The sequence below is a fragment of the Esox lucius genome, chromosome 12 (assembly GCF_011004845.1).
Source record: "Esox lucius isolate fEsoLuc1 chromosome 12, fEsoLuc1.pri, whole genome shotgun sequence".
NCBI classification, from domain to species: Eukaryota; Metazoa; Chordata; class Actinopteri; order Esociformes; family Esocidae; genus Esox; species Esox lucius.
The window spans coordinates 22,830,303-22,854,560 of record NC_047580.1 but is presented as its reverse complement, the minus strand read 5'-3'; the positions used below and the strand labels follow the sequence as shown (position 1 = coordinate 22,854,560).

Sequence of the window (24,258 nt, the reverse complement as noted above, 5' to 3'; positions counted from 1 at the left end):
AACAAAAACATTTACATTAGGATATTCTATTTTCCTCAATTAGTGAGCTATGGACTGATTTTATTTGGTGTAGTTTATGTATACCGTATTTAGAATAATATATTTATTTTCAAGGCTACATGAAAAGATTATATACAATTAGGAACTTACTTTTGCACTGAGAGACACTGGTGGCCCCATCAAAGTCTGTAGTGGTGTTGCCGGGACAGGTGATGCAGTAGTTCTGTCTGAACTCTGTCTGGTAGGTGCCCAGGGGGCAGCGAATGCACCGGTGAACCGTGGTGTTGTAATAGTGACCGGGGGAACACTGGACTGCAGACACAGGGGACACATCAAATCTCAGGTGAGGTCAGATTAACTCTATAACACAGATGTGAAGATGCTAACACCACGTGACCCGGGGCACGACGACGACGACACACTGACCTTTGACCTCGCAGTCATGAAAAGAGCTGGCCCCCTCCCGCTTGGTGCTCAGCCCCCCGCCGCATGGAAAGCACAGGGTCCGTCCCAGGTCCGGCTGGTAGGAGCCTAACGGGCATGGCTGGCATGGTTTAAACCCGTCACTGGCGTAGTAGCCCGTAGGACACTGACCTTGATATAGAAAACATTTACCCGGTAAAGACCTCTGAGCTTCGTCGAGTCACGGGTGTTGTGGTATTATGGCCAATTATAGCACGGCCGGGGGCTGTTCTCAGGCGTGGCGCGTGTGTTAGCCAAAGACAACAAACTCCTGAGGTGCCTTACTGCCATTATCAACTGGCTACCAACAGAATTACAAACAGCAAACGTAATGCGATGTCCTGCCTGTGGTAAACACTCTCATTTACAGTGGCATTCAGGTTTCCATCCAGTTTATAAATCCCCTATAATCCACATTACTGTGTTCTACTCTCAGGGGTGTGTACGTACCTGCACAGGAGGAGGGGTGTGTACGTACCTGCACAGGAGGAGGGGTGTGTACGTACCTGCACAGGAGGAGGGGTGTGTACGTACCTGCACAGGAGGAGGGGTGTGTACCTACCTGCACAGGAGGAGGGGTGTGTACGTACCTGCACAGGAGGAGGGGTGTGTACGTACCTGCACAGGAGGAGGGGTGTGTACGTACCTGCACAGGAGGAGGGGTGTGTACGTACCTGCACAGGAGGAGATGTTGCGTGCCCCAGCAGGTCCGTGCCCATCACTGCCCGGGCACAGGTCACAGGCCAGCTGCCCCTCCCTCTCCTGGAAGGTGCCAGGTGGACACTGGACGCAGCGCTCCTGTTCCCCATGGTAGTACGATCCAGGCAAGCATCTGACTGAGAGAATAGGCAGGGGGCCTCTGGTGAGAGAGCTACACCGAACAATACACACTGACAGCAAACATGCTCTGAACCAACATATTGTACACACCACAGCTCTGGAGACCACAGAGATGGTCACTACAGTCTGGAGAGCTGAGGTCAGCTGTAGATTACGGAGGGATTATAAACTCTCGACTGTTTCTCAAATATTTTATAGCATTTTTACATCAGTTTCATGTCTGGTGATTGGTGACAGCAGATAGACGACTAACTGGTCTTTCTTACCACAGCGCCCACTGTCCTTCTCACGTCCTGGCCCACAGTTCTCCTGGCTGGTGGCAACCTGGGGCAGCTTCTGGGCTAGCTCGTACTCCAGCCCAGCCACGCGTATCAGGAAGCGCTCCTGGTTGATCGACTTCTTCAGGGCCTTGATGTAAGTCTTCACTTGCTTCTCCATACGCTGGCGCAGGCAACTTAGGTTACAGCTCCCTGTGGGGGAGAGAGAATCATACAAGGCAGGGTACTATGATCTGTAAAGACGGTCAACCTACAGTGTTTACCAATCAATCCAGTATATTTAGAACATCCTTATCACATCAAGTGCTTAAACCTAACCCCCATCCCTTAATTATCCTAACAAAAGCAAACAGAAGAACATGTCAAAGTGGACATGTTCTAAGTTCTAGTACAGGTGTCGACTGACTGACCCGTGGTGTCCCCGGGCTTGACCTCTGCCTCTAGCTCCAGAGTGATACGGGTGACTTCCTTGTTGTTGGGGTTGCGTGCACGACGCCCTTTGGCCTTTTTGGAGGAGTCACATTTAAGGTTGACAAATGTCACCAGGCAGTTATTGCAGGGGTGCCCACCTCCTAGGAAGATGAACATCTGTCACAAGTCTGGATCCACTGTGGGTCTTTCATGGGTTAATTAAGGGCGTTAGCGTTGGTCTGGTAACAACAGCGAATGTTAGACAAATAAGTGGCTTCACACAGTTATTTGTCAGTTAACACAATGATGGCTGCTGCGTAGCATAAACACCCCAATCTCACCTCCCCCCAATAGTTGCCTGGCATACAATTACACACAGCTACAGTTGTAATGTAAAACCCTGAATGAGACATACGAAGTATACAAATACACTCTTTCTGTAAGGCCGTCATTACCAAAGTCTGGTATGTAGGCCGGATGAGGACCCTCACCTGGCCCCAGTGCTCGGCCCCTGTCCTCAGCCCGACCCGTCAGCTTGGGATGGAGGTGGCACTTGGCGTCTTTGATCTTGAAAGAGGCTGTCTGCTTCACTGGAGGGGCCCCTGTCTCTACAGGCCAACAGAGTGGTGGGTGGGTGACAGTAGAGAACTATTACGCTACAATAGAACCATTCAGTCCACCATGGCTCCATATACGCGGCGGCACTGATAGAAATCATATACAGGTCCCGGTGCCGCCCTAACCCGACCTCCAGCCGCGACCTCCAGCCGCGACCTCCAGCCGCGACCTCCAGCCGCGACCTCCAGCCGCGACCTTCTGCTGAATCATTAAAATGATCGTGCCGGGCAGCTTACCTACGCAGCTCTGACTGCTGCTTGTGTTAAGTCTGGCTGGGGTTTTGCCTCGTAGGATTGGGATGCCACAGCTCACTGTGTAGCTGCTGTCTGATTCTGTGAAGAGGAAGACAGAAATGTCACAGCTTGCCTCATAAAGTCATCGAAATGGTTTGAAAGAAGAGAAAAAAGGTGTATGAATGTCTCTACCTGCCAGATAATGAGCCTTGGAAGCACAGGTGAGAGAGCAGCTCTCTTTCTTGCCTGTTTTACTGCAACTCAGAGTGGTCTTGGGTGCTACTAGGCCAGGTAGACATTTCACCATCTCTGGATGAACAAAGAAACAACATGACACAAACACTACACCTACAATGAACTGGAACCAAACCACAATGTTGTTTCTATGTTTGACCACTGGGTGGCAGTGTTGTTACATACCAATGCAGTCTTTCTTATTCCAGTGCAGCTTGTATCCAGGTGGACAGGTACATTCGTAGCTGCCCAAAGTGTTGACACAGCCATATTTACAGCCGCCATGGTTTATACTGCACTCATCAATATCTGAGAAAAGGACAATTATGACCATGTATGTCTAGATGAAGAGTCCAATAGACACAGTTGTGGAAATCCTCAAGGCATCAATTAAATAAATGCATATTCAAAAACAGTCACTCACTCATGCAGTTCAGTCAGTCAGTATTTATGGTTGCATGACAAAATAGCATCAGTAAACTGAGCTAACATGCAGAGATGAGGGCGAGAAAACCAAAGAAACAGGATCTGTTCTGACAGCTGCAAATGAACAGTTTCTGTGAGGTCAGTTCTACTGTCAATGATAACTTGTACAGAAGATGAATGTGTTTTGGTATACTCGGCTGATTGCTCAATTAAAGTCAAAACCAGGACATGTGATGTCACTGCTAAGCCTTTCCCGGTCGGTCACAACTTCAACTTCTCCTCCCCCTTAAAACTATCTCTCTATCTGGGAAGATGAATACTCAGACTTTGCAGAGCCAGAGAGGAGTAAAGTATAATCACTTTTGAACACACAAACCAAAACCACTCAAACCATAAAGAAACCAGATGGAGGTTGTCAGGGAGCCCAGACAGAAAATGACTTTATTAGTGAGATGATGGCAAGTCAAGTCAGAGTGTGGCTCGGGGCTGAGCCCAGCCAGGCTAAGTGACAGGGACACCAGGGGAGCAACACACATAATGTCAGTGATTGATGATGTGGCCTGCTGATAGAAAATTGTCCTCCCTGCCCCATTCTGTTCTTCAGTGTGAATAAAAATCACGCTGCAGGCCTCCTGTGCTTTCTCCCATGATGAAGATGATGACTTTATCATGAGCGTAGGGCTGGTGTTCTGCTTTGAGCGGTGCCAGATCTGCCTGTCTGCTTGTCTGAAATAGTATGACCTTAAACGTTGAAGAACTCCACCTAAATCATAGAAATAGAGAAAAGGGACTGACTGCCAACCAATGTTTTTTAGATGTTCTATTTTTTTTTTTTTATGTGAATCTTCAAATGTGAATAGACTTTCAGAAACCTTTGTCAACCCTACTCTAAAGCTAGCTTTCTCTGTTTCTGCATGCTTTGAGGAAATCAAAGAATTCATCCCAGAGGCCAATATAGGATGGCAACATAAGGAGCCGGTCAAATAGAGAAGAAAAAGATTTAAGATTGACATGCATGCTGACCTCACGGATCAACAATTCTCTGTGGCTTCTTTCATCCACTAGTGTCAACGACATTACTCCAACTCCAGCGGGGAGCAAAAAGAAACACAAAATTGATCTAGCTCCCCCCAGTTGCTCTTGCTTTCTTCAATAGACTTCAGCCTGTCATCTGCCCGGCATGCAGACACATTATACAGAAGCTGCAGAATAGGCTAATCACCATTCACTGTGAAATTCAACAGTAGGTAGAAAGCACAGGATCTGCAGCGTACCTCCCTCAGCACAGTTGGCTACAATGTTCAGGGGTACAGACATCAGTTCAGAAAAGGGAAAAGCTCTGAGGTCTCTCTTGACCACTTGCTAAAGTACAGTAGTTTATTAGAACGTAGATCGGGGGTTGTTGGGTAAAACAAGTGTGTAGATCTGGCAATATTTTGTTTAATGCATGGGTTATTTTGATGTCACTATTTTAGGAGCTGAATAACTTTGAATTAAAGGCACTCTATGGATTAGTTCTTGCAACAACGGCTAGGTGTGGATTGTCATTCACATCCACACTCTTATCAAGGACCACGCCCATGAGTAAATGGTTTTCCGTTTTTTGTAATACAATGTGTAACTTTTTAGCACTGTAGCTTTTTTTTTTCTAGATTTTTCCCCCCTGCTTTTTAAACCTGGTCACAGCCCTCATGATTTCATCAGACCTGTGAAGTTTTTTTTAATGTTTTGATTCAAGTTCACATTGTACACTTGAGGTCTGACAAACAGTTTTACAATAGAGAAGCTAAACAGCCCGTCACTTTAGTCAAATAAATCTACATTCTTTTGGCCAATTTTTTTATGCTAATGCATTTTGACCCTGTAATTAAAATAACAAAAGAAGGCTTGCCAGCTGCTGGGAATGTGAACTCTCAGGGAGGTCTTATTACGTCATCTAAAGCCAGTGATGACAGGTCGCCAAACTTTCCTTGACAGTAGGACACTGACAAAATAGAGGTTGTATGGGGTGAGTGCCTTGTTAAGCACTGAATATCAGTCTCTTAGGATGCTATATTTCAACAGATGAGCTATGGTGGAGAGTACCACAATCTTGGTGACTGGAGAGAACCAGTACCTTGGTGACTGGAGAGTTCCACAACATTTGTGACTGGAGAATACCAGACCCTTGGTGACTGGAGAGTACCAGAACCTTGGTGAATGGAGAATACCAGAACCTTGATGACTGGAAAATACCAGAACCTTGGTGAATGGAGAATACCAGAACCTTGATGACTGGAAAATACCAGAACCTTGGTGACTGGAGAGTACCAGAAGAGTACATATTACAACATTCCATGTCCTGGAAATATGCTACCACAACATTCTTGTAATTGGTAGACCTGTCAAAACGAACAAGAATGGAGAAGAAATAATTGCAAATCAATGTGTTTTGTGTGTGTACATAGCCTCTCTCTCTCTCTCTCTCTCAGACCTCCTCTGAGAGGCCCTCAGGCTCTGGAGACAGGAGCAGATTCACAGTTGTGATACAGAGACCATCAAAGGGCCGTGGAAACAGCCCTGATGCGCTCGAACGGGTCTGTCTCCCTCTGCCCTGCAGATTTGGCACACACCACCCCGCCAGGATGAGAGGCTGTCTCCTCCATCTCCACCATACTGGAATAGACCAACTTCGACTCATCTCAGCGTCAAGCACAAAGCGCCCCGTGTAGGGTTTCAGAGCAACAGGTAGCATTCTTAAAGGGAATGGTCTGGTGAGCAGTATGGGCCAAGGAATGGGCTGGCATAGAAGCCAGCTGAATTCATTATAATGATCATAAGTTACTAGGGATACCTTATCAGGGAGGTGTGAGATCTAGACAAAGTGAGTAACAGTGTACAAAGGTCTGGAAATGGGGGGGGAAATGTCATCTCACCTCCACAATGTGCCAGACCGTAGAGAACATAGCCTTTATGGCAGAAGCACTGGAAGCTGCCAGGGGAGTTGACACAGGAATGGTCACATGCCCGGTCGAAAGAACACTCATCAATGTCTGGGAGGAGAGGGAATAAGAAGAGAGACAGACATGAGTTTAAGTCATTCACTTTGAAAACAGCTCAAAACTCATTTGCGATTTTGTTTATGCGGAAAAAGCTATTTATAACAGTTATTGGATTATTTATAAATTGCAATGGGACCCAGCCATTTAACTGAACATAATTTATCTTTGGTCTAAGTTTCACAAACAGACCAGTAACTCTGGACCTTATTTCAAATCAACCTGTCAATGATTTTCCCATTGTATTATTTTGTGTAGTCAACAAAAATAACAAACCTTTCTTCAGTCTCACTAATTTAAGCAAAAATAATTTGTCTGTGAAGCAGTGCATATTTACAGTTAGTGGTGTAACATGAAACCGGAGAGTCCTGAATCTGAAGAAGCTGGATCATACCTCTCCAGGACATATTCGTTGTACGTGGCAATGCAACGGCAATATCATATCTTCCCATCCATTGTTACAACACAGCTGGAATCTCATTCATGTCACTTCTGTTAAAACAATGAAGCTATGGCTGAGACCGCTACATTAATACAGAAGTACAGTAAGGAGGTGCAGGACGTCTGACATCATGTTAAAAGGCCTGCACTTAGATCGTGTACAGGCAGCATCTACAGAAAAGACGTCTGGGAACTAAAAAGAGAACTGGTAAACAGGGCCTAGTTACATCTTTACTGGAGATTTAATTAGCTTAATTGAAAAGGATAGAAAATAAAGGGAGGTTGCCAAGCATATCCTAGTCTATTTCCTGAACTTTGTCTTACTTGGCTCTGAGGCAATGTCAGCCTGACATCAAAAGGATGATAATGGTTTTGATAGTATACATTACACGGCAATTATAGAGATTACTGCTAAACTAAAAAATACTGGGTTACCAGCAGGGATCTTAACTTTGCCAGATGCAATATAGGGAGTTTTCTTCCCCTTTTCATCTTTTAGCTCAGTGGACATCCCCAAATGTTCATACATGAGGCCTAATCTCTTATGCCCTTGAACTTTGTCCAGCCGTGAGATTGAAGTCAACTAGTTATTTTATTTTGTGTAGGGACGCGTCACAAATGGCACAGTATTCTCCACGCATCGCCCCACGTTTCTGTTCAAAAGTAGAGCACTAAGTAGGGTGCCATTTGAGACCAAATAAAATCGGTTTTCTACTTGACAAGCCTCGTGAGAACACCTCCAAATAAAGAGATGAGATTGGGTTGAGATTAAAGGCCAATTATGTGATCAGTTTTCAAAAGAGTAGACAGGATGTCTTCTGTGCTTCAGTAGGAACAGAGTTTATTTATTACCACAGTTTGGCATTAAGTTGTGACATTCATCCAGGTAAAGTGGAAGTGATTTTTAAGAAGAGGCCTGGGGACGGTTGTCGCACTTCTTTTTTCTCAGCACTATTAGCATCTTTGAAATGAAGGCAACTGTTATCCTCATATCTTATTCCAACATGAAGATCTGCTGTACGCTTTCAAACTGAACATTCACTTGTGAATACCACTCCTTTCCAGTAGAACCCAGAAGCAGAACGGTGTGACAAAATGTGCTTTGGATGTTTTGACCTCTTCACAGCCAGTTGGGAGTTGACGTGATGAGGAAAAACGGACTTCATGAAATTATTATGGGAGAAAAACTTATTGGTTTTATTTTGTTGTGGTTCTTTACATCATGTTCATTTTATATAAAGTAAAAAAGGTAATATGTGCTCAACTGTTGTACCACTAGAACCAGAGTTTACACCTCTATCTTGCAGCATGAACTAATTTCTTGACACATTAGACTGACAGAAACATAAAAAGAAAAGTATGTAATTTACTAACACAAAATCTGATCTAAGACCAAACTATTTCTGAAAAACGTTAATGAAAGTGTTTAGAAGTGGTAAGTAGCCAAGAATTTAGAGCATCTGACATGCAACCAAAAACTTTACTTCTCAGAGCCAGCAGGTTACCCAGCAGGTTAAAAGCCTGAGCGAGGCGGCATGTCACTCATCCAAACCAACCTTGAAGAAAACCCATAGGTCCTTAGAAGCTACACCACAATTCACAGCCATCTACCATGCAGAATGGTATGGTATCATTTGACTACGTGACCCAGTGGTTAACAGTCAGTGCCTTTTAGCTGTTTTTATTTTTTTTCAGTAATTGTAATAATCTTCAGATCTTAGTCTGGGTTGAAAGAAGGATTAATACCAATGCCCTAAATCCAATTTTTATTTACTTGTCTTTAGAAATGAATCTAGCCAGCTCAGCTCTATTTGCTAGGCATTTAGAATCTAGGCATTTAGAATAGGCATCTGTTATTCAACTACATTAGTGAATTTTGACATTACAGTAGAATCAAGCAATTACAATTTTACTTGCAATGGGTGGGACCATTTAGAGGAAAAATATGTAGTTCTTCTAGAAGGCCCAAACTTGGCTTTCATTTAGCAATAAGAAAGTTGTGAGAAAGTCCTGCTGTGATCGGCATTATTCAACAAACAAATCATCCCCACATGTCTTGTGAACCCAAGCACGAATTGCTCCATTTTGTTTTTGGACAGTGAGCCCAGCGGTGCTGTTTCAATATGCAGTGCTGACTCAAGGCAGTCAGGCTGTGTGCAACCAGCTTGAGTCCAACGCTATGCATTGGGGCAGATGTCCATTCATTTCATCGGAGAGCAATAATCGACACCACCATCTTCAGGTTGCTGAGCCCACATTGTTGCATGTGCTGGACTATTTTCAACGTGTGCTTTGCATTGCAGTAGCATGCAGGTAAACTGCGGAAGGAAGTGCTGATGTGTAGCTTCAACGAACTACGTGTTTAGAGGGCAGCGACAAGCTAATGAATACATTATAAAAATCCCAAATGTATATTTTGTACTTAACAGTTAAAGATACTGAGTAGCGTTGTCGTCGCTATCCTGTAAATGGACACAGAATTTGGACCAGACTAACGGACCAGACACACCTCATGCACAGTGATCTAGTCGGGAGACAAGCAGCGCACCGAAAAGCATGCCGAAAAGCAATACCGAAACGCATACCGAATGATGAAACCTGTTTATATAGCATTACATATAGTGTGTGCTATAGCCTGGGGACCAGGTTACTGAGTGAGTGAACTGTAGGGAGTGAGGGGACGGACAGAGGTGTGTGTGTGTGTGTGTGTGTGTGTGTGTGTGTGTGTGTGTGTGTGTGTGTGTGTGTGTGTGTGTGTGTGTGTGTGTGTGTGTGTGTGTGTGTGTGTGTGTGTGTAGGGAGAGCACTGCAGTCTGAGGTAGCTCTGTAAGGACAGCAGAGCAGCGCCAGCACCATTCATTTACAGATCAATGAGCAGCATACACGCCCTTCATAACATATTATGTGTCATTATAAATGTGCAACATCCTATTTTGCTGTAAAGGGAATGCGTTGTCGTCACAACAACAACGGACAACAGTCATGGCCACATCAAGAGCGGACAACAACAACTTTTGCCATGATTTATTATATTGTACTTGGAGAGATTAAAGTATATAAAAACTATTTCCCAATGCCAGCTTTAGATAAATTCCAGTCCCCAGCTAAAGTTATTCTATATGTACAGTTAATCTGGCCACATCACAATTATAACAATATTTAGTATTACTTATAATTTCCTTCATTTTGAAATTTTTGCATGAAAAACCTAAGTGGGGATTAGTCCTAGAAAGAATATTTAAAATAATATTGTGCAACCTGTTTTGAGTTATGAAAAGCAGACATTTACAGTGATTACATTTTGAATTTGTTGTGTAATTTATTCCTAAATAATTTCCCTATGTTGGCTATAATTGTAGACAACCATGTTTGCATTTTGTCTTCAGGTGAACATGGATGGGGCCCTGAGCAGTGTTTTATTAAAATCAGCCATGCAGATCACAAAATTGTCAAAATGCCTCCCGAGTGTTTTGGCCACTGGTAGTAAAAGTGACACTGTCGAGCCAAAACAATTCCCCAAGAATGTTAAAGGAGAAACTTCAATAAATGAGTGAAGGAACACAACAAATGAAGATGCTTCCATACAGTTCTAATGCATGATACAATTAAGCAATTAAAATACTAAAGTATCATGTATCATGCTCTGAGGCATCTAAAAATGTAGAGAAGGCCCATTTGACCTAGATTTTGGAACAAGATGGAAAGAGGAAAGGATGTGTGTCTTTGAAAGAGGGCTCATTATTGGGGTTCTTCCAGGATGAAAATGCCCCCATCCACTGGGCAGTAGAGTTCACTGAATGGTTTGATGAGTATGAACATAATGTGGGTCATATGCTACGGCCATCGCAAGTCACCAGGTCTCAACCCAGCTGAACGCCTATGGAAGACCGATGTGATAGATAGCGCTCTGCACCACCTTCATCAAAACACCAAATTATAGAACAGTGGTGTTCCATCCCTCCGGTAGAGTTCCAGAGGCTTGTGGACTCTAAGCCATGACTCACCGAAGCTGTTCTGGCAGCTCATGGTGGCGCAATACTTTACTGAGACACTGGTTGGCCGTTCCTTTAATTTGCCACCTGTCTGTATGGGCCCCATGTCATCAAAACCACTTGTCTTTTTACACTGGGAATTTCAATATTTTCTGAGGAATCATAGTGATTCTCCTTATCAATAAAAACAAGTTACACACCAAGCTCAAAATGTGAGTTTAAAAACTTTATTCCCAGACTGCAATCTTTATATATTCCTATTTCTCGAATAGCATAATACTATGAATATGATAGGATAAGTACCACCACATTGCCCTAGACACATTTCACTCAAAAGAAAAGGATGGGAGAAGTTTAAAGATATAGATGTTGTGAAAGTGTTTACATTTCGTAAATAGAGCATGTAGGGATTTTGCAGCTCCTATTAATTCTGCTGCATGAGAGTCCAGACATTTTCCACCGTAAGGCACCATAAACCACTGAGGTAGAACTGAAGAACCGTTTGGGTCCAGCTTGTCAACCCCACTGAAGAGGAGAATGACTGCAACAGCTTTCCGGTCAATTTCTGACATTTGTGGAGAGAGGTTGAACAAGCAGGAGCTATAATAACAGAGGTGGATAGCTTCAGATAAGTCAACATTTGGGAGATATTTACAAACCTCAATCACCTGAACTGGATGAGAGGAGAAACAGGGGGGGTCCCGGGAAGGAAACCGAAATGGGGGTGGTCTTGTGAAGGACAGAGAAATAGGGAGTCATGGGGAGGAATAAGAAAGGGGGTGGGTTCTAGGGAAGAAAGCTCTGAACAGAACAGGAGCAGCAGTGCTGGCAGCAGGTGTAGGCATACCAGACTTTAATGTCTGGCCAGCCATAAAGCAGTGGTTACTTAAGTTCTCAATCATTCTGGCTTTGTCAGACATAACTGTGTTTTTAACTTTTAGTGCTGTCGGCAAAAGTGAAACGTTTATATTCTCAACAGTGTCCCATAACATTATAGTTTTAGAGCCAAAAGCAACACATTTTTGATAGTAGAAATCTGCCTTTGTTTTCCTAATTGATGGCGCGCACAGGTTCCTAGTTTCCCTGAAGATATTGCTAAATGCCGGAGTGTGTTTGAGTGGGATAAGCACAACCATTTTGCTAGTAAATCACGGGCTGTAGAGATATTTTTCTTTTTATCTTGCTTGTTTATTAAGGATAGGGAGGAAAGGATTTTATAAATAGAACCAGGTGTCCTCAACACTGGGAAAAGGCAGATTCCATGCCGATGTGTGGAAGCCATAGTTTTGCCTTCGGTATTCCAGCTCATTAGTATTTTTATGGAACATTTGATGAGGGAAGGGTGTTTGACCGTGGCACTGTTGCAGAGACAGGCAATGGCATAATGATCATTACAGTCTGCGGAAAACTGTCTTTTTCACTAATATGGCAAGCATTGTACTGAAGATGACATCACGGAGAGGGCTCTTAATAAACCTGAGGTTGCATCTGGAAAAGATTTAGGGCATCCATTTGTACCTGAATGGGAGAAGGCGTATTGAGCGTGTCCCAGTTTAAATAGCCCAATAACATACTCTGAGGACAGCTATGGGGCGATTAGTTCACTAAAGGTGGCGTAGAGGGTCAACAAGAGGGTCTAAACAGGAAGCCACAGTAAGAAAGCTGTTTCTGGAGAACTATAATTTTATATACAGTATATAACATCCATACATGCCATCAGAGCAAGGTTTGTTGTGTCTCCCAGGACTGTTTCAAGAGCAAGGAAGAGATACCAGGAGATGTGCTGTTACATGAGGAGAGCTGGACAGGGCCATAGAAGGGCATCAACCCAGAAGCAGGACCCTACAAAATGACATGCAGCACGCTACTGGTGAGCATGTTTCTGACCAAACTGTCATAAATAGACACAATGAGGGTGGCATGAGGCCCCAACGTCCTATAGTGGGACCTGTGCTCACAACCCAACACAGTGGAGCTCAATTGGCATTCACCAATTGTCAGGTCTGCCTTTGGCGCCCCGTTCTCTTCACAGATGAGCAGGTTCACACTGAGCACATGTGACAGATGTGAAAGAGTCTGGAGACGCTGTGGTGAACGTTATGCTGCCTGCAACATCATCCAGCATGCATGACTTAACCCTCCTATTATGCTAAAAAAAAATTACATCCATTATGTTATGGGTCAAATTGACCCGCACAGTTTAAACACACTCAAGACAGTCAAATAATTAAGTAAATACAGCAACAACTTTATTTTGTCTTATCAGAAATTTCAGAAAGTAGAAATACAAGACATTTAATTAAAAAAAAAATATTTAAGAACTATTTGTTAAACATATTTCCTTTCTCACAAACAAGATTTTTCAGTTTCCCCAAGTAGGCTTTTTCCCCCCTATTGGTCAATATTATCCCTTCAGTCTTTCTCTCCACATGTTGAACACAATATGTGTGTGTGCTTTCTGCAGATGTATTTATTGCATTCTACCCAAGTGGTGCTTGTTTTACTGTCTTGTCGAGGGGGGCAGAGCTGGCATCTTTTCCGTTTCTTGCCACTGCCTGTATCCACTGGATCCATTTCTGGTTGATTGGAGGCATGTCTTGATGGTCCAGCTAGAACTTTCTGGATGGCAGATGCAGCTGCTGTTGACCGAGGAGGCCGGACTCTCCTCTGGATCTTGGGAGTGATGCGAGCTTTGCCAAGCTCCTCTAGGAAAAGCCGTCGTCAGTACAATTTGCCACCATTTCATTGCTGGTTGATTTCAGTCCACAGGACATAGGCATTGTAAGCAGACACATCCACAATGTTGTAGAAAATCACCAAAGACCAGCAGGCAGTCATGCGCTGACAACTATATGTTGCTGTGACTTTATCCAAATTGTCAACTCCTCCTTTGGTGGAATTGTAGTCCAGTATGATTTGTGGCTTGATGTCCTCTCTTGCGCTCAGCGATGCATCTTTGTGCATTGTGCTCATTACAAGAACATTCTTGTTCTTCGTTGGGCAGTATGAAACAACAGTTGCGTTTTCAGAGAAAGCTAATTTAGAGGAATGATCCGATCCAGTGGCTTCCAGTTCTCTTGAAACACACGACTCCCCTCCAAGTTGGTCATGTCCAGTACAATCTTCTCTATTGCTAGGGGTAAAAAGAGCTCAAAAGCTGATTGTATGTAATCGACTCAAGTGACAGCAAATCGTGTAGGTCCTGGAACCATATTTATTACATTGGAAGCTGAGTCTACCTTGACTTCGTTGTGGTGACGGTGACCATTCAATATGACCATCTTTAGACTTCCATATCTTCTCTTCTCTTGATGATGGTTGTTGCATGCTCTCTCTCTCATCTGATGGAGGGGATGGTACGGCAGACTCCTCCTCTGAATCCTCTTCACTGAAGACAAAATCTGGATCATCAACAGCATTGTCATCTATTTCTGAAATGTTCTGTCTCTGAAACCTCTTATTTTTCACTGTCAAAGTCCAGAATATGTGATAAGACTTCATTGATTGAAAATCTTTTGGAGGTCATTTTTGAGTGTCTGTGTCAGTGACCTGGTACTCTCACATTGAGGAGAAGCTTGGGAACACCCAAACACAATTCTATAAGTGCAACCAGGACCAGTCAAAACAAAATAAATCAAAGACACTTTTTTTATTTTGCACCTGTGCAAATATATATACACATGAAAGCCTCCGGGTCAAAATGACCCACAACATCATGTTTGTATACAAGATCTACACAGACATTCCACAACACATCAGTGTGTCCACATTTTGCAGTTATGTTCATGACCCTAAATGAGGAAAAGTCATGTAATTTCATGGCAAAAAATTGTGGTTAACTAGTATTTTAGACAACGCAAAAGTGGAAATGGGTCAAATTGACCCGCAACATAATAGGAGGGTTAAGTGATCCCTTCATTTTCTGAGCAGTGTATATACAGTTGAAGTCAGAAGTTTACATACACTTAGGTTGAAGTCATTAAAACTCATTTTTCAACCACAAAATTCCAGAAAATGATGTCATGGCTTTAGAAGCTTCTGACAGGCTAATTGACATAATTTAAGTCAACTGGAGGTGTACCTGTGGATGAATTTCGAGGCCTACCTTCAAACGCAGTGCCTCTTTGCTAGACATCATGGGAAAATCAAAAGAAATCAACCAAGACCTCAGAAAAAACCTGTAGACCTCCACAAGTCTGGTTCATCCTTGGGAGCAATTTCCAAACACCTGAAGATACCACATTAATCTGTACAAACAAGAGTACTCAAGAATAAACACCATGGGACCACGCAGCGATTACAATGCCCGGGAAGGAGACTCGTACTGTCTCACAGAGTTGAAGGTACTTAGGTGCAAAAAGTGCAAATCAATCCCAGAAAAACAGCAAAGGACCTTGTGAAGATGTTAGTGGAAACAGTCACAAAAGTATCTGTATCCACCAGTAAAACGAGTCCTATATCGACATAATCTGAAAGGCCGCACAGCAGAAAAGAAGCCACTGCTCCAAAACAGCCAAAAAAAAGCCAGACTATGGTTTGCAAATGGGGACAAAGATCATACTTTTTTGAGAAATGTTTTCTGATGAAACACATTTTTTACTGTTTGGCCACAATGACCATCGATATGTTTTGGAGGACTCATTGGCTTGCAAGCCGAAGAACCATGCCAACTGTGGTGTGACATTGTTGGGGTGCTTTGCTGCTGGAGGGACTGATGCACTTCACAAAATAGATGGCATCATGAGGAAGGAAAATGTATATATTGAAAATGTATATATTGAAACAATAACACAAGACATCTGTCAGGAAGTTAAGGCTTGGTTGCCAATGAGTCTTCCAAATGGAAAATGACGGCAAGCATTCTTCCAAAGTTGTGGTAAAATGGCTTAAAGACAACAAAGTCAAGGTATTGGAGTGGCCATCACAAAGCCATGACCTCAATCCTATAGAGGATTTGTGGGCAGAACTGAAAAAGCATGTGGGAGCAAGGAGACTTACAAACCTGACTCAAGTCAGCAGGAATGGCCCATGTCAGGAGGAATTAGCCAACATTCACCCAACATTATGTGGGAAGCTTGTGGAAGGTAACCCAAAATGTTTGACCCAAGTCAAACAATATAAAGGCAATGTTACCAAATACTAATTGAGCATATGTGAACTTCTGACCCACTGGGACTGTGATGAAAAAAAGAAAAGCTGAAATAAATCATTCTCTCTACTATAATTCTGACATTTCACATTATTAAAATAAAATGGCGATTCTAACTGACCTAAGACAGGTAGTTTTACTAGGATTAAGTGTCAGGAATTGTGAACAACTGAGTTTAAACATATTTGGCTAAGGTGTATGTAAACCTCCAACTTCAAATGTGTATATAATAGAGAAATATATCTAATCTACCAACAAAGATTACATCTAAAGCCATGACAAAATCTCCAAATGTTTTATATGGCAATTGTTCTGTGCACAAGAGGAAGTCACTTTGAATCAGCAAAGTATGTGAACAGAGAGACAGTACAGCCACTCCAGCCATGGCAGATCACCATGATTGAAACTACAGCAGGACAATCTTTGGTAGTGTGTAGTGCAGTTCACAAATGATTCATTATTTTTTAATGACTCGAGATTCATAATTTAGTCACTGCTGGTTGCAATAAATCAATGTACTGCAATGAAGCATTCATACACGCTCCTCTGACTCAGCACAGGGGATCCAGGGACGTGCTCAGACAACCTGTCTATGGTAATCTGTCAGCCATCAACCATCCTTTTCACATGCTGAGAGGAGGAAATGTTTGATGTGTGGTTTGATAAGTATGCCTTTTTTGTAGTAACAGTGGTTGAAATCGTGATCCCTCTTTTAAGCGGACCCTATATTGCGCTACAAGATTGGTTAAAATTGTGATCTCTCAAATAATGTGCTTTGTTGCTGGAGACATGTTGGACTTAGCTACGATTAAATGGTAGTAAGTAACCTACAGTGTTATATAGTATGGGGATAAGCTTGGATGTATCAGGATGCCTGGCAACTCCGGTAGTTGTTTACCAGTAGGTAAGGTGAAGTATGTAGAGGTAAGCAGGGCTGGAGGTCTGTGTACGTGCAAGAGGCCACGAGATGAGGGACAAACTGAAGAAACAGTGGCTGCTTTTGAACACAGACAGAAATACCCATGTCTCGCCCCTGCAATCTGAACAATCTCACATTTCTGTAAGTGTGATATTTATGGGGTGTCAGGCATATTGCCCCTATTGTGGAAGAATAACGAGAGAAAGATGTAAACATTTTGAAATAAAGTCCACAAGTTTCTTTTGTGAATCCTTCTCTGTAGCCAGATTGTCATACAACTCACCCATTCACATCAGCTTCTCTTCTCACTTAAATAACAGTCCCCCAGAGCACATCATTGTTTTAAAAATAGAAAAAACCAAATAATGCTAGCCAAGGCTGTTTACACATAAGGCCTTTATAAGTGATGCTTCTTCTGGGGAAGATGCAGTAGGATGAGATAAGGGCACTCCCACAATGCACTCATTGGGATTAGCAGGGGATGGTGGGGGATAGGGGGATTAGCAGTGAAAAGGGAGAGGAATGCCTCCAGGCCCTGGACTGGGCCAGACATGTCACTTTCAATGATGGGCTGTGGGCCGCTGACAGCTTAGATACACTGTTACTTTTCAATCCAAGACAAACGCTGTGGAGTTCAGTTTATACAGTGAGGTCCAAAAGTACAGTATTTAGATAGTAAACATTTTTTGGGGGGCTCTGTAATCCATCACAAATTATACAACGACTATGAGGTTAAGGTGATGACTGTCAGCTATAATTTAAGAGTATATTCATCCATATCAGTGTTCTCAATAATTAGAAGTGTTCTCGCCCACAAATTATTGTTTAGACTGATGCAGGTTGCTTACACAAATTCATGATTTTGGTGGGAACCTTTTGGGATCAATAACAACTGAGACAGCATTACCTTGTAAAACTATAATTACTGTGAAACAATTGCATTTATATTTAGACATGTGGCCTCGGGGGGTCCAGCGGTCTAACCTAGAACACATACACTGCTGCCCCCGGAACACATACACTACTGCCCCCTGAACACATACACTACTGCCCCCTGAACACATACACTACTACCCCCTGAACACATACACTACTACCCCCTGAACACACATACACTACTACCCCCTGAACTCATACACTACTGCCCCCTGAACACATACACTACTACCCCCTGAACACATACACTACTACCCCCTGAACACATACACTACTGCCCCCTGAACACATACACTACTACCCCCTGAACACACATACACTACTACCCCCTGAACACATACACTACTGCCCCCTGAACACATACACTACTGCCCCCTGAACACATACACTACTACCCCCTGAACACATACACTACTACCCCCTGAACACATACACTACTGCCCCCTGAACACATACGCTACTACCCCCTGAACACATACACTACTACCCCCTGAACACATACACTACTACCCCCTGAACACATACACTACTACCCCCTGAACACATACACTACTGCCCCCTGAACACATACACTACTACCCCCTGAACACATACACTACTATCCCCGGAACACATACACTACTACCCCCGGAACACATACACTACTACCCCCTGAACACATACACTACTACCCCCTGAACACATACACTACTACACCCTGAACACATACACTATGATTATCTTTCACCACTTTCCTGTCCAATGAAGCATAAAATGGTTGCCAGCAAAAAATTATTTTACAGACAGGTGCAATGGAAAGACAGACATGCACATGGTGGGAGTTAAAGTTAATGTCTGGAATTATGACCGAAGGAAATCAGTCATAACTTTTTATCTCCTTCTGCTTCTTTAAAAAAAAGTTTACTCAGAGCCAAATTTGAACGCATTTCAAAATATATGTCGTAAATGTTGCAATCCTCAATACTGCAATTAAACCGTACTTGTATTTGACTTGCCAAAGTAAAAAAAAAGCTTGAATTTAATGTGCCAATATTTGTATAAACCTTTCATTATTTATATATACATTTAAGGCCTAAATTATATTAAATCGGCTTACACATGTACCGTGCAAATACCGTTCAAAATATGTTTGGTCACTGCCAAACGTTTTTTTACAATTGCCTATATACTATAATCTACATTTAATTGTTGGGAGTTTTGTTATTGTGAAATGAAATGAGTATACAAAATCAAATCTTCATCTGTCACCAATCGCCTTCAATATCACACATCAACTTCACAGGCTTCTACCGGAGTTGAATTGAAGTGGATTACATGATTTTAGCATGAATTTGTCAGTATCTATAAGTCATTTTTGTTGGGTAGTGAAAGGCAAAGAAAATGCTAAACCATGAGCAACAAGGAGTTGTCCAAAGAATTTAGTAGTATTACTATCATTATTAGGTATGTTCTTTCCAGTAATTACCTTTGCCAATAACACATTCATTGATAAGAATGCACTAACTACATAACTGTGTGGCTGTTTCACCTTGCTCTTTTAAAATGTATGCACTCACTGTAAATCTCTCTGGATAAGAGCGTCTGCTAAATGACGAAATTGTAAATGGAAAAATGGAAAAAGCTATAAATGGAAAGAAACAATCATTAGGATCGTAAAGCATTAGTATTATCTGTTATTAAACATCCCTTTGAGCATTCCACCAATCTGTCCATTATGGTAAGATGCCAAGAACAAAGCTATTACTCAAGAAAGCCTTCCTATAATCTGGTTAAGAGAATGCCAAAAACACTCAAGAGATTCCATAGCAATGTTACAAAGTTTTTTTTTTGCATAGTTTTATGAATTTCTTAGATCTCCAACCAAAACCAAATATTGAATAAATGGAACCTGAATGAAATCTTATTTTATTATTTTAATGAACAGTTATGCAACACCCAAAGCCCCTTTCTGAAGAATTGCCTCCTTACACTCAACTAGTTGTGCCAATGACTGCAAACACATTTTTCCTGTAGCTGTTAATCTGGATTTTACAATGCTGTGGAATAATTCTGGGGCTCTAGGAAAACATTAAATGTTTTCCTTTTCAGCCATTCTGATTTAAACTTGCTTGTTTGTTTTGAATAATTGTCTTGCTGTATGACCCAGTTAGACTTCAGATTCAGCTCACCTGACATTCTCTATTAGAATTCTCCAGTAAAAAAGATTCAATGATGGCCAATCTTCCAAGTCCTTATGCAACAAGTCATATGAAAACAACTTCACACTTCCACCACCAGGCTCGTCCTTTGATATAGGGTCAATACTGCGGAATGCATTGTTTGGTTTTCACAAGACATAACGGGACCCATCAAAAAGTAACCTCAAGCTGGCCAAAACACACATGGAAGCACCTGTGAAGACTTGTTAAGATTCCATGAAGAATGTTCTAAGGACAGATGACTCTAAAGTGGAGCGGTTTTAGTGACATGGGTCCTGTTATGTCTAGCAAAAACCAAACACTGCATTCCACAGTACTGACCCCATATCAAAGGTCAAGCATGGGGGAGGTAGTATGATGTCAGGCAATCCGCCAGCGAGCAGAATCTAAAACGCACCTGGGTAAAGCAGAAAAACAATAATCAAAAACAGACATGCAAATTCCAAATAGAATGGCGGATAATCAATACTTGATTTTTTTTGGATTGGCCTAGTCGATGTCCTAAACCTAACAGAGATATTATGGTAGGACCTACAAATGTTGCTGAGTTGAAGCATTTCGGCATGGAAAAGATAACAAAATAAAATTCATAGTATTAACGCGTTTAATTGCAAGTCATTGCACATACCCAGTTTTCACAATGGCGCATTGCTTGTTCATAAAAAAATATAAAATACGTATACATCTATTTGTTCACTCAGGTGGTGTCTACAATATAGACCCACAAACTTGTGGTGGTATGATGTGTGTCTGATGTTATGTCTTAGTGTAGGTCAGCTGCATATACTGGAAGACAACTTCGTCCCTGAACAAATGCTAAATGCCTGGAACGGAGCTCAATAACTTGGCTGCAAACACACGCGTTATCTATCATGGAAACACTACTAAGATCATGTCAGACTATATAAGTGTAATCTCTGCAAACATACTGTAAAGCAAACGTTAAACTAAAATCACACTATAGAACTTAAGAAATGTATGACTTATGTCCCAGACAGCAAAACTACTAGCTTTCAGCCAGGCAGTTTGTCAGTCAGTCACTGTATTGGCAGCAATATTGAGAAATTACGCTTTTATTGTTGACTGTGCTCTATTTTTCATTCTTTTGAGTTGTTGAGGGATAGGTATAAGGAGGTGGGGAACCCAAAACAGATGATTCTGTAGCCAGCATGGTGAGGTGTGATGTGGTGTGATGTAGCACATAGGTGAAGCAGAGCATGTCAGCCTGACAACACATTACTCACCAGGAGGCCCGCTTTATCAGCACCCCTTCTCTGCAGACAAAACAAACTGTTCCAAACAATAGCAACACTGTTCCCAAGTACCTCCTCTCACATTCACAACATTGCCCTCTTAGTTTGGCAGACATTTGTCAAAGCATCTTCTAAATGACTACATTATCTAGAAAGACTCCAAATCAGGAGCAAAAGATCTGTCCAAAAGGCAGGTTGTTGTACCTTCACGAGTTTCAAAGTTCAATTACAGAAACAGGTGGTCTCTCTAAACGATGCGTTGGATAGGAAGCATTTTGAATGTCCATAATGATAGAACGTATGTTCAGGATGAGGTATTTCAATCTTGAGCCCAGTCCAGATTGAACCAGTCTTGATACCGATTGACCTCATTACAGAAAATTAAAAGCACATCATGTGTTTTTCCACTCACAATGTCTCATGTTTACTCAGTTTCATAGTTCCCTACTTCATGCTTTGATTTCTCTTCCCAACAGTGCCAGAAGGTTGGAAAGAGGATGATTTACTCAAATCAAGACCCGGAGGTGTTTTAGTTCTAAACCTCCACACCTGTAGTTGAAGGCCTGGATGGCATGGTCTTTGTTTGTTCTTTTATTGGATTGCCCACAGAGCTCCAGTTAGCCAGGGACAGGCCTGGTTTGGCAGCTCCCCTAAGCTGGCTGAAGACAAAACCAATTAAGGAGAAGGCTGATTATCCCAAATGAATTTGAAAAATCTTGCATTAACCAGGTATCACTGTTGCATATACATCTGATGCATTTTTATTTAGCCATTTTAAACAATGGCTGTCAGGTTTTCAATAGATTAACTGGCTTTCACCACTTTGAAACATAGCTTGTATGTGCTGCTGTCCAATTGGATGACTGTTGCTATCCATTGAAATGCTGTGATTGGTTACCCAACATTCTGTGGTGAGCTTCGCGACTGGTGAATTCATATAAGGAACAGGGTCAATAAGCAACATGCCTAATATCAGTCTAAATATGTGTTAATATATAAGGGGCACACAGAACAGGTAATAAACACTGGGACACTGAAGCACTATGAAATGGTTTTGTTAGGGCTTTTTTTCAGAACACTGATTCGTTGAGGAATGGGCTCCTACCTTGGCAAGTCCTCTCATTGGTCAACAGCTTGTAGCCCTTCTTGCAGCTGCACTCAAAGCTGCCCACTGTGTTCCGACACACGTGGTCACACCCCCCGTTGTTCAGGCGACACTCGTCAATGTCTGTCGACAGGAAACAAAAATTGTACAGAACATGCACTTTAAAGCACAAGAAGGGACAAGAGATGTAGAGGGAGAGAGAAGATGGAGGGCCAAAATGCATGTGTGATGATGTCTAAGGCCCAGGCAGCAGAACTAAACAGGGTGTTGGGGAGAGGACGGCTTAGTGGGGATCCATACCAGTGAGAGAGGATCAGAGTTTTCCCCCTGGGGCCTGAATTAAGACAGGTGTGATCTGGGTCTCAATTCAGTTAGAACAGCCAACAGAGACAGCTATGTCTCAGCAGCATATCCTGACAAACAGCTTGACCATTCTGTTAATCATCATTAACCCTAACCATTAATCTACACATCGTATGGCTCACCCAGGCTTTGATCGGGACTTGGCCTGGGCGGTTGGGTAATGTTTCAGATTAACTCTGAATCATGGTTGTAAATGAGGCGTCAGAACAAGAGTTCAGTGCATCATCTGGTTAAAATAAATGCCTCAGAAAACAGAATAAAATAATAACACTCTCCTCTCTTGCGGGGTCTCTCCCCCCTGAGAGGATTCTTGCCCGTAGCGGGCCCCTGTCTTCTCGTGCCAGTACTGTCTGGGGTTGTTTTACTTTTGTTTCCTCTCAAACCAAACTAATAAAATCCAATGTACTTTTATCAGAGTTGTTAGCGTAACGTTATGAGCACTGGAGGGGAAGCCGACTCCTATTCCTGGCTACTTGGCAGCATTAACAGTCTTGAGTTTCTCCTACATAGTTCTTCTCTGTCTATCTTAAATACACTACTGTTCAAAAGTTTGTGGTCTCTTACAAAAATCCTAGTTTTAGCAAAAGAAATTGTCCATTAAAATAACATCAAAATTATCAGAAATACAGTGTAGACATTTTATTATTGTAAATGACTATTGTAGCTGGAAACGGCAGATTTTGAATGGAATATCTACATAGACGTACAGAGGCCCATTATCAGCAACCATCAGTCCTGTGTTCCAATGGCACATTGTGTTTGCTAATCCAAGTTAATCCAAGTTAAGGCTGACTGATCATTACAAAACCCTTTTGCAATTATGTTAGCGCATCTGAAAATGCATCAGCAATTGTGGGTTTGATTACAGGTACAAAATGGCCAGACACAAAGAACATTCTTCTGAAACCAACATTCTTCATCAGCCAACTCTTGTTCTGAACAATGTAGGCTATTCCAGGCAATAAATTGCCAATAAACTGAAGATATTGTACAAAGCTGTGTACTACTCCCTTCACAGAACAGTGTAAACTGGCTCTAACCAGAATAGAAAGAGGAGTAGGAGGCCCCAATGCACAAATGAGCAAGAAGACAAATACATTAGAGTGTCTGATGCCTCACATGTCCTCAAATGGCAGCATCATTAAATAGTTCCCCCAAAACACCTGGCTCAGCATCCATAGTGGTGACTCCGGGATGCTGGCATTCTAGGCAGAATTGCAAAGAAAAAGCCATACCTCAGACTGGCCAATAAAAATAAAATATTAAGATTGGCAAAAGAAAACAGACACTGGACAGAAGAAGATTGGGGGAAAAAGTGGTACGGACAGATGAATATAAGTTTGAGGTGTTCAGATCACAAAG

At 42.3% G+C, this 24,258-nt stretch overlaps 1 protein-coding gene across 4 annotated transcripts in view; it reads right to left on the bottom strand.

The window, feature by feature from the left end:
- Window positions 1–24,258, bottom strand: part of scube3 (signal peptide, CUB domain, EGF-like 3) — a 102,614-nt gene that overhangs the window by 4,519 nt on the left and 73,837 nt on the right. For 2 of the 4 annotated variants that reach the window (XM_010891441.5, XM_020051903.3), the window contains 11 exons: window positions 22,534–22,656; window positions 6,418–6,534; window positions 3,263–3,385; window positions 3,035–3,151; window positions 2,846–2,941; window positions 2,447–2,599; window positions 1,991–2,152; window positions 1,569–1,772; window positions 1,137–1,298; window positions 427–594; window positions 151–312 (listed from right to left, as the gene is read on the bottom strand). In XM_010891441.5, coding sequence (XP_010889743.3) covers window positions 151–312; window positions 427–594; window positions 1,137–1,298; window positions 1,569–1,772; window positions 1,991–2,152; window positions 2,447–2,599; window positions 2,846–2,941; window positions 3,035–3,151; window positions 3,263–3,385; window positions 6,418–6,534; window positions 22,534–22,656 — 1,587 coding nt within the window. The remainder of the gene's footprint in view (window positions 1–150; window positions 313–426; window positions 595–1,136; window positions 1,299–1,568; window positions 1,773–1,990; window positions 2,153–2,446; window positions 2,600–2,845; window positions 2,942–3,034; window positions 3,152–3,262; window positions 3,386–6,417; window positions 6,535–22,533; window positions 22,657–24,258) is intronic. The other 2 variants (XM_010891442.5, XM_020051904.3) reach the window with 1 other exon arrangement.